Genomic DNA, 14,765 nt, shown 5'->3' with positions numbered 1-14,765 from the left:
AACAAGGATATCAGGGACGGGACAGGAGAGATGGCTTAGCAGTTATGAGCACTGGCTGCTCTTCCAGATGACCCAGGTTGGATTACCAGCCCCCACACAGTGGCTTACAACCTTCTATAACTCCAGTTCCGGGGGATAGATCAACACCCTCTTCTGGCCTCTTCAGGCACGCATGTGGTGGACAGGTATGCATGGAAGCAAACCGCATTAAAGAAAAAAAAAGAGATGGTATAAATTATTAATGGCCATAAGATAATATATAATTTTAATGAAGAGCATATTCCTTAAACAGCTTTCTTATTTCCCAGCCCGAATATAAGAAAATTAATGTAGCAGAAAAACAGTACCCAAGGTAAATGAGAAAAATTACGTCTTATATTGAATTCGTGAAAATTCAGTAGGCTTCTTCCTTCAAAACCAAAAGACAAAAGCACCATCTCAGAAAGGCACCACTTTTCTAAAGAAATTAAATCTTTGCAACTGGAACCTGTCCTCTAACAGAGAACCTGGGGCGCAAACGGCGGCCCTACAGGCTTCCGTACAAAATGGCGCGGCCCATAGGCACACGCCATGGTGGGGGATTACATCCTCCTGGCCGGCTACTCGGCCGGAAGTGGCTACGGCATTTAAGCATCCGGGTGGGTGCGGCCAGGCCGCCTCGGGGGTTCCAGGCTGTCAGCGTGAGGTGCCGCAGGTGTTCAGGCGAGGCTGGAGGCCGCAGGTAAGTGAGACTCGGGTTGGCCAAGTCTCCTCTGGGACCCTGTGCCGGGAGAGGGGTTTCCAGTGTGGCGCGAAAGGCTCGTGATGCTGGAGGCGGCACTTTGCGCGTGGGCGACTGTTGGGCTCCGAGGTCCCCGGGCGTTGTTGGTCCTGCCCCTCTCCCCGCCCTGAGGCGCGGCCTCCTGCTCCTTCACTCGGTGTGGGCGGTTGAGCCCTCGGGTTCGGGGAGGACTCACCCCGCCATTGGTCCCTAAGCCTTCCCCGGGCCGCCCCTTTCCATCCGCCCGGCTTCTCGTCTGGAGCCTCCATCCACCCTTCGAGGCTTCCTGACCCAGTCAGTTAAAAAGCAGCCCCTACCGCCGTTCCTCCCGGCGTTGGGGACGCGCCCCACCCGGGTACCTGCCGGCGCACACGCTACCGGGCCGTTTGCCGGCATTCCGCGGGATAGATCAAACTAGAACTTTAAGCCTTATTTATTCAAAATTGACATCTGTTCATTAAAATTCAGACAGCCCAAGCTTTTATAAGCTTTTGATATATGATTGGACGCAAATTCCCTTATATAACACCTCCTTGGAAACACAAAAATTGTTCTTGTTTTTATTAACTTTTTGGAGTGGGTGGTGGGTGGGTGGTGACAGGGTTTCGCTCTGTAGCCCTGGCTAGCCTGGAACTCTTATCTGTTGGCCTCTGCCTTCCACGTGCTAGGATTAAAAGCTTGTTCTACCACGCCTGACAAGATTTATTTTTGTTTGTGTGTATCTGTGTGAGTGCATTCTGCCTTAAGCGTTGATCTTCTGGAGCTGAAGTTTCAGACGGTTTGAGCTGCCTGATGGGAGTGCTAGGAGCCAAATTTAGGTTCTCCGGAGAAGCAGCTAGTGCTATTTACTTATTTAATTGAAAATAGATTTTCTTTTCCTCACATAATATATCCTCACTATGGTTTCAACTCCCTCTGTCCCTCCCAATTTCTCCCCACCTCCATTCCCATCCTGATCCACTCCCTTGCTGTCACTCATTGAAAAACAGGCTTCTAAGGGATAATAATAAAATATAACAAGATAAAATAAGATAAAACGAAACCATCAAAACGAAGTTGGACAAGACAAACAGAAGAAAAAGACCAAGAGAAGACACAAGAGTCAGCGACCTACTTGTTTGGATACTCACGAATCCCATAAAAACACTCTGTGCATGTGTGTGTGTGTGTGTGTGTGTGTGTATGTATGTATTGTATCCACATGCCTGCAAAACCAGAAGAGGGTATTGAATCTCCTGGAGTTGGATTTATGGGGGTAAACCACCTGATATGGATGCTGGAAGTCAAACTCAGATCATCTGAAAGAGCAACAAGTGCACTTAACCACTGAGCATCTCTCTGACCCTAAGACTGCAGTAACAGAGCACACAAACTGGAGGGCTTAAAATAATGGAAATTAGTTCTACAGTTCAGGAGAAGAGAGGTCCATAATTAAGGATTAAGGAGGATTTTACTGTCTCCATGGTGGGGAGCTGAGGATGAGAATCCTTCCTTGCTTTTTCTTTTTAGCTACTAGTGATCAAGATCCTTGACTTTCTTTGATTTGCACGGCTTTAGTGCCCACCTCCATCTTCTGGCTTCTTTCCCATGTGTCTCTCACATTTGGTCTCCCTCTGTCTTTTTTTTTTTTTTCTTTTTCCTGTAGGATACCAGTCACACTAGATTAAGGGCCACTGTACACCCGTATAACCTCATTTTATCTTTTTGAGACAGGGTTTCTCCAGCTTTGGCTGTCCTGGAACTCACAGAAATCTACCTGCTTTTGCCTCCCAAGTGCTGGGATTAAAGGCATGCACGACACCTGCTGTGACTTCATCTTGATAATGTTGAAAGGCCCTATTTCGTAACAAGGGCATAGGCATAGGTTCTGAGGGTAGAACTGCAACATACCTTTTTGGTAGAATAGCTCAACTCAACCTGTAGTAAGCTGTTTTATGTGTGTGTCAGTTAAGAGGCTTTTGACTTCTATCCTCTTTGGGCTTGTTACAGACAGTGCTGCTCTGCACTTCCTGTGCATGTGTTCATTTCCCTTCTGTGTGGTTGTAGTGGAAATGTGAGGCCTGTGGTGTCTTTATGCTTAACTGTCAAGGACCCGCCAGGCTGTTTTCCAAAGCAGCCGTGCCATTTGGCATTCCCACTGACAGTGTGAGAGTTTCTCACTTCTCCACAATATTGCCAGTTTTTATTATCTGCCTTTTTGAGATCCATTAGTCATTGTGATTTTGATTTGCATTTTTCCTGATGGCTAATGATATTGGGGAGCTTTTCATGTGCTATTTGGCCATTGCTCAATTGTCTTTCATATCTCTATTCATAGTCTTAATCATGTTTTTAATTAGTTAATTTGTCTTTTTATTATTGAGTTGTAAGAGTTTATATTCTAAATGCATGCCTTTAGCAGATATGTGGCTTGCATATATTTTCTCCAGCTCTTCAGGGTCTTTTGGGGATGTCTTGGTAGCCAATTTATTTTCAAAGAAGGATATATATATATATATATATATATATATATTAAAGATTTATTTATTAAGCATACAATGTACTGCTGGCAAGGAAGGCACCAGGTCTCATTACAAATGGTTGTGAGCCACCATGTGGTTGCTGGGAATTGAACTCGGGACCTGTGGAAGAGCAGCCAGTGCTCTTACCCTCTGAACCATCTCTCCAGCCTATCAAAAAAGGTTTTTAAAAAGTTTGGTTTAGGGCTGGAGAGATGGCTCAGCGGTTAAGAGCACTGCCTGCTCTTCCAAAGGTCCTGAGTTCAATTCCCAGCAACCACATGGTGGCTCACAACCATCTGTAATGAGGTCTGGTGCCCTCTTCTGGCCTGCAGGCATACACACAAACTGAATATTGTATACATAATAAGTAAATAAATATTTAAAAAAAAAAGTTTGGTTTAAGCCGGGTGGTGGTGGCGCATGCCTTTTAATCCCAGCACTTGGATCTCTGTGAGTTCGAGGCCAGCCTGGTCTACAAGAGCTAGTTCCAGGACAGGAACCAAAAAGCTACAGAGAAACCCTGTCTCGAAAAAAAAAAAAAAGTTTGGTTTACATTGAATTCATGTTTTTAGAAAACAGCTACTGAAGTTTGGATGTGGCCGCTCCCAAAGTTTCACGTGATGAAAGAGTAAACCCCAGTGTAGCACTATTGGGAGATGGTGTGCCCTGTGGAAGATGGGGGGTCTTAGAGGAGTCCTTAGGTCATTTGGGATTTGGAAAGGTAATCTGGGGGATCCCAGCTCCTTTATGTAATTGGTATTTTTCCTTTTTGCTCTTAATACTTTTGGGGAGACCACCACCCAGATCCCAAATAAATACACAGAGGCTTATTCTTTCTTATGAATGCCCAGCCTTAGCTTGGTTTATTTCTAGTCAGATTTTCTTAACTTAAATTATCCCATCTAGCTGGGCGTTGGTGGTGCATGCCTTTAATTTCAGCACTCAGGAGACAGAGGTAGGCGAATCTCTTAGGCGGATCTCTGTGAATTGAAGGCCAGCCTGGTCTACAAGAGCTAGTTCCAGGACAGCTAGGGCTGTTACACAGAGAAACCCTGTCTCAAAATAAAAACCAACCAACCAAACAAACAAACAAAACAAAACAAAATTATCCCATCTATCTTTTGCCTCTGGGCTTTTATCTTTTTCTATTCTATATACCTTTCTTTACTTGTTACTGTGTAGCTTGCTGTGTAGCTGGGTGGCTGGCCCCTGATGTCTTCCTCTCCTTTTCTCACTCCTCATCGAGCCTCTCTTCCTAGATTTCTCCTCTTATTTATTCTCTCTGACTGCAAGCCCTGCCTATCCATTCTCATGCCTAGATATTGGTCAGCTCTTTATTAGAACAATCAGGTATTTTAGGCAGGCTAAGTAACACAGCTTCATAGAGTTAAACAAATGCAACATAAAAGAAGGCAACACACCTTTGCATCATTAAACAAATGTTTCACAACATAAACAAATATAACACATCTTAAAATAATATTCCACAACACCCTTAGCAACTATGTATGTGTGTGTATATGTATGTGTTGAGACAGAATCTCTCTCTATAAATCAAGCTGGTCTGGAATTTTGGTAGGTAACTCAGGCTAGCTTCAAACTTGCTGTTCTGTCTCATTCTTAATATTTCTGGGATAACAGGTGTGTGCTGTCATGCCCAGCTTCTATTTTTCCTGTCCTTCGTTGGAGTTTTATTTTGATTCCAGCCACTGGTCTTCCCCAGAAGCTCTACATGTTTTCTGTGTTAGAAGCACATGGACTCTGTATATCGCTTCCATGGTGATGCTACTTTAACAGAGTTCCCCAATTCTGAACCAGTCTTAATTTAGGTCTTTGGCTCTGGATTTTCTTTTTAATGAGAATGTTATGAACTTGGCCCTGCATCTGTCATAATTACAAACTTAAGGAGTATCTGTCCTCTCCTTAGGGATTCCTTCCTTCCTTCCTTCCTTCCTTCCTTCCTTCCTTCCTTTCTTTCTTGTGTGTGTATGTCAGAGACAGAGAGACAGAGAGAGGGAAGACTTTTGGAAATCAGTTCCCCTTTCACTATGTAGGTCTGAGGAATTGGACTTAGGTCATCAGTCTTGCCAACAAGTGCCTTTACCCGATGAGCAGTCTTGCCAGCCTTTACTCTTGATTCCATTTTGTATCATTAAGAGAGTCTAAAGCAATTGGCAGAGCACAGGTGAATTTGTGGAAGCAAAGGTGGAAATAGAAATGGGATAAACAAGTATAAAGAAGAGCCAGCTCTGGTGGTACACACTCATAATTTCAGCGTTTTAAAGGAGGATCTGGATTTCAAGGTCATCCCTAGTTATATAAGTTTAAGAAAGTCTGGGCTACATGAGACCCTATCTCAAAAAATAAAAGTATAAAAATGGAAAAATCTCAATACTAACTGTTCTGTATCAAAATTTGTATCAGTTTTTTCAGTTTGTGGGTACAGAGATTTAAACTTTAGGGGGAAACTTGTTTGTACTTAAGTTTGTATTTTATATGTAAGCATATTTTTGACATTTGTTTTGCAGGTTGTGGGATTAGTGAAAGGTTGAAAATGTCTAGACAGAATTTAGTGGCTTTGACAGTGACCACCCTTCTGGGTGTGGCCATGGGGGGATTTGTACTGTGGAAAGGCATCCAGCGCAGATGGAGAAAGACAAGCAGAGTGGCGCAGCAGCAGCAGCAGCAGCAACCACAGCAGCAGCAGCAACCACAGCAACAACAGCAGCAGCAACAGCAAGTGCTTGGTAGGAGGGAGTGGCCCCCTCCAGAAGCTGCCCAGCTACCCTTTGGGGGCCTGAGAATGCCCAGAACCTCATGGGAAGAGAGGATACTCCAGGCAGAGGTGGTGACAGTATCTCAGGAGGCAGAGTGGAATCAAATCCAGCCCTTCCTTCGAAGAGAGTTGGCAGATTTTCCAGTACTTGGTATCGACTGTGAGTGGGTAAGTTAAAAGGCAGTGACTGAAAAAGAATCTCATTAGCTTTCCCAGTTCAGGACATGGATGGTCAAGAATAGAATAAGCTGAAAGGAGAAGTACTTTGTTCTTGACTTGCTTGTAAGTATACTTAGCAGATGATGCTGATGCTCTCAGGATAGGGGTGACCTTAAATTTGTTATTCTGGAGTCAGGTGGGCCTGCATGAGTTTCACTTTCACTGATTGTTTTCCAGACTGGACAAGATAATTAGCTTTTCCAAATCTGTTTGTGTTTTGTAATAGGAATGTATGAGCACCTACTTCCAGTAACTTCTGAGTAATCAAGTAGATAATCCCTATAAAGGCTTCAGTGCAGTTTAATATACAGCAAGTGCTCATTCAATACCAGCTGCTAGGTAGGTGTGCTGGTGCACGACCGTAACCTCAGTACCCTGGGAGACCAAGGGAAGGGGGCCACAGCAAGTTCGAGGCTATCCTGGGAGACCAAGGGAAGGGGGGCCACAGCAAGTTCGAGGCTATCCTGGGCTGTACTGTGAATTTGAGGTCATCCTGGGTTATAAATTAAGACCCTGTCTTCAAACAAGCAAACAAACAAAAGCAAAACCTGCTATTTCAACTACCTACCTATTTTAGTTTTTGTTTTCAGTTTGTTTTTTGAGACAGGTGGGTGCCAATTGTTGCGAATTAGGTCAGTATGATAAGTAACCAGGCTAGCTCAAGAGTAACAGGAATACTTTAATGGTTAAAGAGGGGAAACTTACACTGTAAGAATGGGAATTCCAAAATCCAGTAGAGAGAGCGCGCACCTGCATCCCCAGGTTTTTCTACCTGGGCTCTAGGTGGCCACACTCTAACTCGATGTGTTTGCTTAAAACTATCAGTTGATAGTTTCCCCATCAGACCTTGAACTTGTGTAACTGAGAATAACCTTGAGCTTTTGCTTCTCTTACCTTTACCTCCTAAGTACTAGAATCAAAGATGTACACTACCCCACTGGTTTGTTAATACTTTTTAAAAAGATTATTTATGGGTGTGTGTGAGCTACTATGTCCTCTGTGTTTGATAAATACCTTTGATATTTTCCATGTCATTTTCTATGTATAAGAGCTTGGTTTGTATGTCCTCTCTTCCTGCCAAAATTCTAAGTATTTTAGGCCAGGGCCATGCCTTCCATATCCCCAAAGTTGTACTCTAACCTTCACATGTATTCCATGGCACATATGCACTCACACACATACACATATGCATATGCAAACGACAAAAACACAAACTCAAGAAAAACAATCCTCAAAGAAATGTCTGAGGAGCTAGGGCTAGAGCTCAGTTAGTAGAACATTTGTCTAGTGTGTAAAGTCCTGGGTATAACCCAGCACAGCATACAGAGGACTCTACTGGGAGGAGGGATATTTCATACTTGAGGCCAAGATTATAAAGAGAAAATAGTCAATATAACAAAAGAATTGCCCTGAGAATTTCCAGGTGATTCTCCAGTCTCTGCCTCTTACCACTCTATGAGAGTGCTGGGATTGCAGATGTGTAGCACTGCATTGGCTTTTTCCATGGGTTCCAGTGATTAAACTCAGGTTGTTAAGATTACATGTGTAATTGGACTTTCTCGTTGAATTTCTTTGGACTGCCAGCCCCTAAATAATGACATGGAGACTTATTATGAAAGCTTGGCCTTTAGCTTAGACTTATTCCCAATTAGCTCTTATAATTTCTGTTTTCTATTAATGTAAGTTCTGTCTCTCCTCAATTCTGTATGTCCAACTCCCTCCATGTCTTGCTGACATCTCTTGTGCACCTAGATTCTAATCCTGAGTTCTTCTCTCTAGCCAACAATCCTGCCTGTTCTCTCCTGCCTGTCTATCGGCCATAGGGCTCTTTTATTAAACCAATTAGAAGGTACCTTGCCTTCATTGTGTACAAAAAGATTCTCTCACAACATTTCCCTCTTTTTGTCTAAATCAAAAGGAAAGGTATTAACCCTAACGCAGTAAAGCTATATTCAGTAGAACAATTATCAGGTAAGAATTACATTCACAATGTCGAGTCCATTTGTATTTGGCAAATTTGAAGAAACTATTGTCTATCCATCCTATCAAAGTTTTATACCTAAACCACTTTCTATCATAGCTTGTATTACCAACCTAAAAAAAAATCATTTTAGATCTTAAAACATTTTCTTAGATAAATAGCTAATCTATTATGTCTTGCAACCTTATATACTTTACACCTCTTTTGTAAGTTTCTTTTCTGAATTTGGTAATAAAAAAAGTATAACTGTCTAGTCTTTGATTACATCAGAGACCTAAGAAGGATAAAATATTACCTAAACAAACAGGAAATGCAGAGCAAACAACTTCTAAAACTATAGACATGACAGGGAGAGCTCTCAGGATAGGGGCTATCTGGATCGTCACCCAAGGTTCTTCTGCAACCCTGGGACATCCATCTTTGACTTACAGGCCTAGAATACCTGACAGACTTTTTTGTGAATCAGGAGTTTTGAAGAACTGTCCTATCTTGTCTTGGCAAAATTTGGTCTTTTGTGTCCTGCTTGTCCAATTTGGAGAGCATATTGTCAGCAGTCAAGGGAAGCAAGGACAGTTCCCCAATGGCTGGCTTTGCCACATACAAAGCAAACTCTATATGGAGGTTCTTTGATGCCCATCATCTTCTCTAAAGTAGATTGGTGCTGCCGGGAGCAGACTTACCTAACTGTCATAAAAAGCCTTATGCTATTAAAACATCTTAAATGCCTTGTTCAGTAGGTCTTTGAAGTGTTTGAAGACTGCCTTTCTATCCAAAATATATTTCTATTTGACCTTGAAAACATACCTAACATGACTACAAGTATGGTTGTTATAGATGACTAACTATTAACCTGTATTTATTAATTATTCTAAACAGTTTATAGTAATAGCTTTCAAAGACTAGAACTTTACATTACAATTTTAAATGAACCACATAGGTTCACAATATTTTATAGTATGTTATAACAAAAACAACCTTAAATTTGTATCAATATAGGAAAATCCATACCAATGTAAAATATTTGAGATTAACAGTTGTTTTTTAGTTTAAAAGTAGATTCAATAATCTACCCTTTTATTCTGTTATTCCCACATCCCCCTATTTTCTTTTTGAAAAGAGATCCCTGAATCTAACCTCTCCTTAGTTTTTTCCATGAATGTGACCAGTAACAACTTGTAACCAACCCCCCTAAATGATGACAAACATCCATAACCCACTGAATGACTAAAAGCCATCCTCCCCAAGTCATGGGAATGTGGGCATCATGTTCCTTTTGTTGTTGTTGTTTGTTGCTGGGTCCTAAAGGCTCACTTGGGGAGAGGGTGAGAAGACATGTGTCAAAAACACAGACACTGGGGCTGGAGAGATGGCTCAGAGGTTAAGAGCATTGCCTGCTCTTCCAAAGGTCCTGAGTTCAATTCCCAGCAACCACATGGTGGCTCACAACCATCTGTAATGAGGTCTGGTGCCCTCTTCTGGCCAGCAGGCATACACAGACAGAATATTGTATACATAATAAATAAATATTTAAAAAAAAACCCAAAAACACAGACACTGGGAGTCAGGTAAAAGGCAAACAGCAGACCTCTGACAGCAACTGTTGTTAGGCTCTCAAGCAGGCTGCAGGTTGGCTCATCTCTCGGCCTTGTAGGCCTTATCTCCCTAGAGCTGATTTTTGGTTTTTCAAGACAGGTCTTTTTTGGCTATCCTAGAACTAGCTCTGGATCAGACTGGCCACGAACTCACAGAGATCTGTCTACCTCTGCCTCCCAAGTGGGCATTGTGTTCTTAAAATTACTTCCTATTGTCTGGGGACTACGTCATCTTTGGACCCTAAGAAAATGGGATAATGGTCAAATCCTGGGAGAGCTAACTGTATTATTTTTTGTTTAGTCTCTATGTGATGGGAAAGTTCAGAGCTTATCTGAAGTCCTGGTTGAAGTAGTCTGTGAGACTGGACCATCTCAGCTAGCTGCTTTGAAGTTGTTCTGGATGCAGATTTTGGGGAAACTGCAACAGAGGGATTCCGAGCAGCTGGATCACCTGGGCTAGTTGTCTTCATTGCTATCTTTTTTTTTTTTTCTGAAAACACTCAAACTTTTAAAGGTAGCATACATATCTGCATTAACATAAGTGTGGAATGTGTGGTGTGCACAAGTCAGCTAAAGATGATTTTCTGTTTTTGTTTGAGCAGATAAAAGGCATGTATCAACTTTGTGAGTGCGTGTGACAGTGTAACTAAACTGTGATGTGAATCTCCATCCAGGGGATAATAGGTCATGAGGACTCTGTAACCAACAATGTTTATTATGTCTGATCTGATCTCAAAGCTGTTCCCATGTAAAGGGATTAGCCTATATGTCACCTGTCTTACAGTTTTTCTTGGTTTCTACCTTCATGTCTGTAGTCAAGATTTTCAGGAAGTCTCCCAGGGTCAGATCTGATCTTTATTAATTTTGAAGAAACCCATAGCTTTTTATTTCCTGTGGAAACAAACGCATAATCTCTCCCCCAACACAACACATTTTCTGACTTCCTTTATAAAGTTAAGACATCCTTAAAATATATAGACTTGTTTAATTCAGCATTTTTTCCCACAATCTAATATCTCTCTCAGAAGCTGTTGTTTTTTTGCACATTAACACTTAAAAAAATCAAAGTCAACAAAGCACCCTACAGGATCCAGATGCCCTGTGTATTTCTCATTCTTAACATGGCTTATTCTTTTATATTACTTTACTCTTTCTTTAAAGACTTTATTATTTTCAAAATGTTTTTCTATAACTGTCTATACTCTTTTCTTTTCTTTTTTTTTTTTTTGTTTGTTTGTTTTGAGAGAGGTTTTCCTGTAGCTTTGGAGTCTGTCCTGGAACTCGCTCTGTAGACCAAGCTGGCCTCAAACCCACAGAGATCTACGTGTCTCTGCCTTTGAAGTGCTGTGATTAAAGGTATGTGCCACCACTGCCCAGCTCCATTTTCTTTTCTTTCTTTAGCACCTAAGCATATTTTCAAGCATACTGTACTTATTCAGAGATTTTCTTAGTCTGGACCTGACTTTTTTTGTGTCAGCAGCATTTCTCTGACCACATGAATCAAACCTTAAATAACTAGACAATAGCTATGCTACCCGCTGTGGATCTCTTAGCACTTGGATCTGGCAGCTGGCTCCGCCCCTTTTGGGTTGATGAGAGCCAAGCCTCATGCCTATGGGCTACCAGCCTAGAGCCCGTCTATCTGCCCCAGCTCTGGAAAGAAGTGTCTGGACCTGCCCTGTGGCAGACTTTTCTAACTGGTTTCCTGTTGGTAGCCTGTCATTCAAGTGCTCTGCTGCATAGCAGGGCCTATTAAATGAGCCTTGACTCTGTCAGTGGTCAGTGGGCTCCGTGTCTGGAACTTTTCTTAGCTTTATCAGACCCCTGCATTTGGATATATGGGCTGGGCCTCCATGTTGAATGTTAAATGTAGTTGGGCTTTCTCATCAGATTTTCTTTGGACTGCCAGCCCCTAAATAATGACATGGAGACTTATTATTATGAAAACTTGGCCTTTAGCTTAGACTCGTTCCCAGCTAGCTCTTATAACTTAAATTAACTGTCAGGGTCCAGCCTCGATGGGGTTTGCAAGTTCCAGGGTAGGGGCATATGGATTAGAAATGCCAGGTAGACAGAACAGAGATATGAACGAAAAAGACAGACACAGACTAGAATTGAGAGGGCAATCAGTGAATACTGAATTCACCCACATTTATTTTCCATATGCTTATATACCCCAATCCAAAAACAGGGGGGAAAAGGAAAAAGATTGTGTTCATTACACAAAGAATAAACAGAGCAATTGCCTCTTCAGTACCTGAAACATACCCTGAGTTAAGTATTTTGTTTATTTATGCAGGACATTCAGTGACCATACCTTAGACCAAGTATTGTGTAGGCAGCCACTCCCTGGGTCAAATCTCCTGTCATCTCCTTGAAGGAGCAGGAATAGGTTTAAACTCTGAACTTTGGTGTGGGTGGACTGGGTTCACCTTTGTGGGCCATCTTAATACCCAAAACACCAAGTAACCACACCCTAGGTCAAGATATCTTTGTTAGTAGCCACACCTCAAGTCAAACCTCTTGTCAGTAGCCTTGAAGGAGCAAGAATAGGCCTGAACTCTCCGACCTCCAGTCAAGGTGGAACAGACCCACTCTGTGGGCTCCTACAATTAACCTGTTTCTAATAATCTGTGTTCTGCCATGTGATTCTTTACCTCTCCTCCATTCTGTGTGTTTGACTCCCTCTGTATCTCCCTTGAGCCTAAATTCTAACCCTGAGTTCCTCTGTCTTCCAGAAAGTCCTGTCTAGTCTCTCCTGCCTGGCTATTGGCCACTCAGCTTTTTATTAAACCAATCAGAAGGTGCCTTGGCAAAGACACATTTTTACAGTGTACAAAAAGATTATCCCACAACAGGCTAATATTTTTACCTCTTGTGCCATCTCCCTAGCTCCTATTAACTGTTTTTTGTTTTTCAGACTGGGTTTCACTGGGTAGTCTATCCAAGCCCAAAACCCTATATCCCCAATTTCAACTTCTGAGTATTAGGATTATATATTTCTCATTCTTTTAAAAAAATAAATTTATATTATATATATATTTTTTTGGTTTTTTTTTTTTTGAGACAGGGTTTCTCTGTGGTTTTGGAGCCTGTCCTGGAACTAGCTCTTGTAGACCAGGCTGGTCTCGAACTCACAGAGATCCGCCTGCCTCTGCCTCCCAAGTGCTGGGATTAAAGGCGTGCGCCACCACCGCCCGGCTATATTATATATTTTTAAAATTTAATTTATTTGCATAATTTTTTTAGGTATGAGTGCTCTGCCTGCTTGCTTGTGAGAGAGGGCTTCAGATCCCATTACAGATGGTTGTAGGTACCATGTGGTTGCTGGGAATTGAACTCGAACTCAGGACCTCTGGAAGAGCAGTCAGTGCTCTTAATCACGGAGAGAGCTATCCCTCTAGCCCTGAAATTTATATTATTTTATGTATGTGTGTGTGTGCAGGTGCAGCAGCCTGAGGAGGGCATTGGAGTCCCTGGAACTAGAGTTACAGGCAGTTGTGAGCAGTCCCATTTGGGTGCTGGTAACACAGCTTGAGTCTGTGCAGGAGCAGTAAGTGCTCTTAAACACTGAGTCACATCTGTCTATTCCTGACTCTTAAACTTATTCTTGCTTTTTTGTGTTGGTTGACTCTTTTGAGACAGAATGTTGTTTATAGTCATGACTAGCCTGGTACTTCATTGTTAAGGTTGGTCTGGAACTTGTAGCAGTTCTCTTGCCTCAACCTGCTGAGTATTGGGATGACAGTCATACACACTATGCCTAAGCCTTATGCCATTTCTTTAGAAGTTATTTCTAGTGTTCATTGATAATAAGATACCCACTGTTCTGAAAATATCTTTTTTTCTTTCAGTCTTGTAAAAATATTTCCTCTTGCCAGGTGGTAGTGGCACACACCTTTAATCCCAGCACTCAGGAGGCAGACACAGGCAAATCTCTGTGAGTTTGAGGCCAGCTTGGTCTACAAAGTGAGTTCCAGGACAGCCAGGACTCTTAACACAGAGAAACCCTGTCTCAAAACAAAACAAATTTTCTCTGAGTGTAGAATTTTAACTTTGTCATTTTCAAGACTGTGTTTCATTGTCTTCTGATTTCCATTGTTGCTGTTGAAGATAATCATCACTATTTTATTGATTCTTTGCAAGTAATCGATTTTTCCATAACTCTGAAGGTGCGCTGAGTCTAGATTCAGTTTAGGAGTAAGAAAGCTAACAGAGGGGGCTGGGATGGCTCAGCAGATAAGAGTACTGACTGCTCTTCCAGAGGTTCTGAGTTCAGTTCCCAGCAACCACATGGTGGCTCACAACTATCTGTAGTGAGATCTGGTGCCCTTTTATGACCTGCAGGGATACATGCAGGCAGAACACTGTATATATAACAAGTAAATAAATCCTTTTTTAAAAAAAGAAAGCTATCAGATATGAGAACAATTTTTTATCGTTTAAAAATTTTATTTTAATTTATTTTCTTCTTTGTGGTGTGTGTATGAGAAAGAGAGACAGACAGGGAGACAATAGGTTTTCATTATGTAGCCCCAGTTGACTTAGAACTTGCTATGTAGATCACATAGTCCTCATAGTCCTAGAGATCCACCTGCCTATACCTCCCATGTGCTGGGATCAAAGGTGTGTTTCACCACACATGCAACCAACTTTCTTCTGAGGATATGTGAGTAGCTCCAATTGGTAAAGCAGTGCCTAAGAAGAAAGTCTAAGGTTTTGATGAGTTAAATCATGGCTGTGCTGAACCATAAGGTAGAATTTAAGAGCAAAGACATTTTGTTTTTAGTAGCAATTCTTGATGATATTGACTATTTTCTCTTGGTAATCTTGATTGCCTCAAGTATGAAATATTTTTCCCAGTACTTGTGACACTGTGTTTGATGATACCTTTGCTTTTACCATGTCACTTTCTGTGTGTGAGAGTTTGGTCTAT

The 14,765-nt window shown here is 41.8% G+C and overlaps 1 protein-coding gene across 1 annotated transcript in view; it reads left to right on the top strand.

Annotated features, from left to right (window-relative positions):
- Positions 1 to 624: 624 nt before the first annotated feature.
- Positions 625 to 14,765, top strand: part of Exd2 (exonuclease 3'-5' domain containing 2) — a 34,064-nt gene continuing 19,923 nt past the window's right edge. The window contains exons 1-2 of the mRNA XM_041658797.1: positions 625 to 721; positions 5,790 to 6,205. Of these exons, the coding sequence (XP_041514731.1) occupies positions 5,816 to 6,205 (390 nt within the window). The 5' untranslated portion in view covers positions 625 to 721; positions 5,790 to 5,815. The remainder of the gene's footprint in view (positions 722 to 5,789; positions 6,206 to 14,765) is intronic.

This window comes from Microtus oregoni, unplaced genomic scaffold (assembly GCF_018167655.1).
Source record: "Microtus oregoni isolate MIOR12 unplaced genomic scaffold, Mior012 000009F_ref0000495, whole genome shotgun sequence".
Classification (NCBI taxonomy): domain Eukaryota; kingdom Metazoa; phylum Chordata; class Mammalia; order Rodentia; family Cricetidae; genus Microtus; species Microtus oregoni.
Note: the sequence above shows the minus strand (reverse complement) of the source record. Positions and strands in the feature narration are given on the sequence as shown.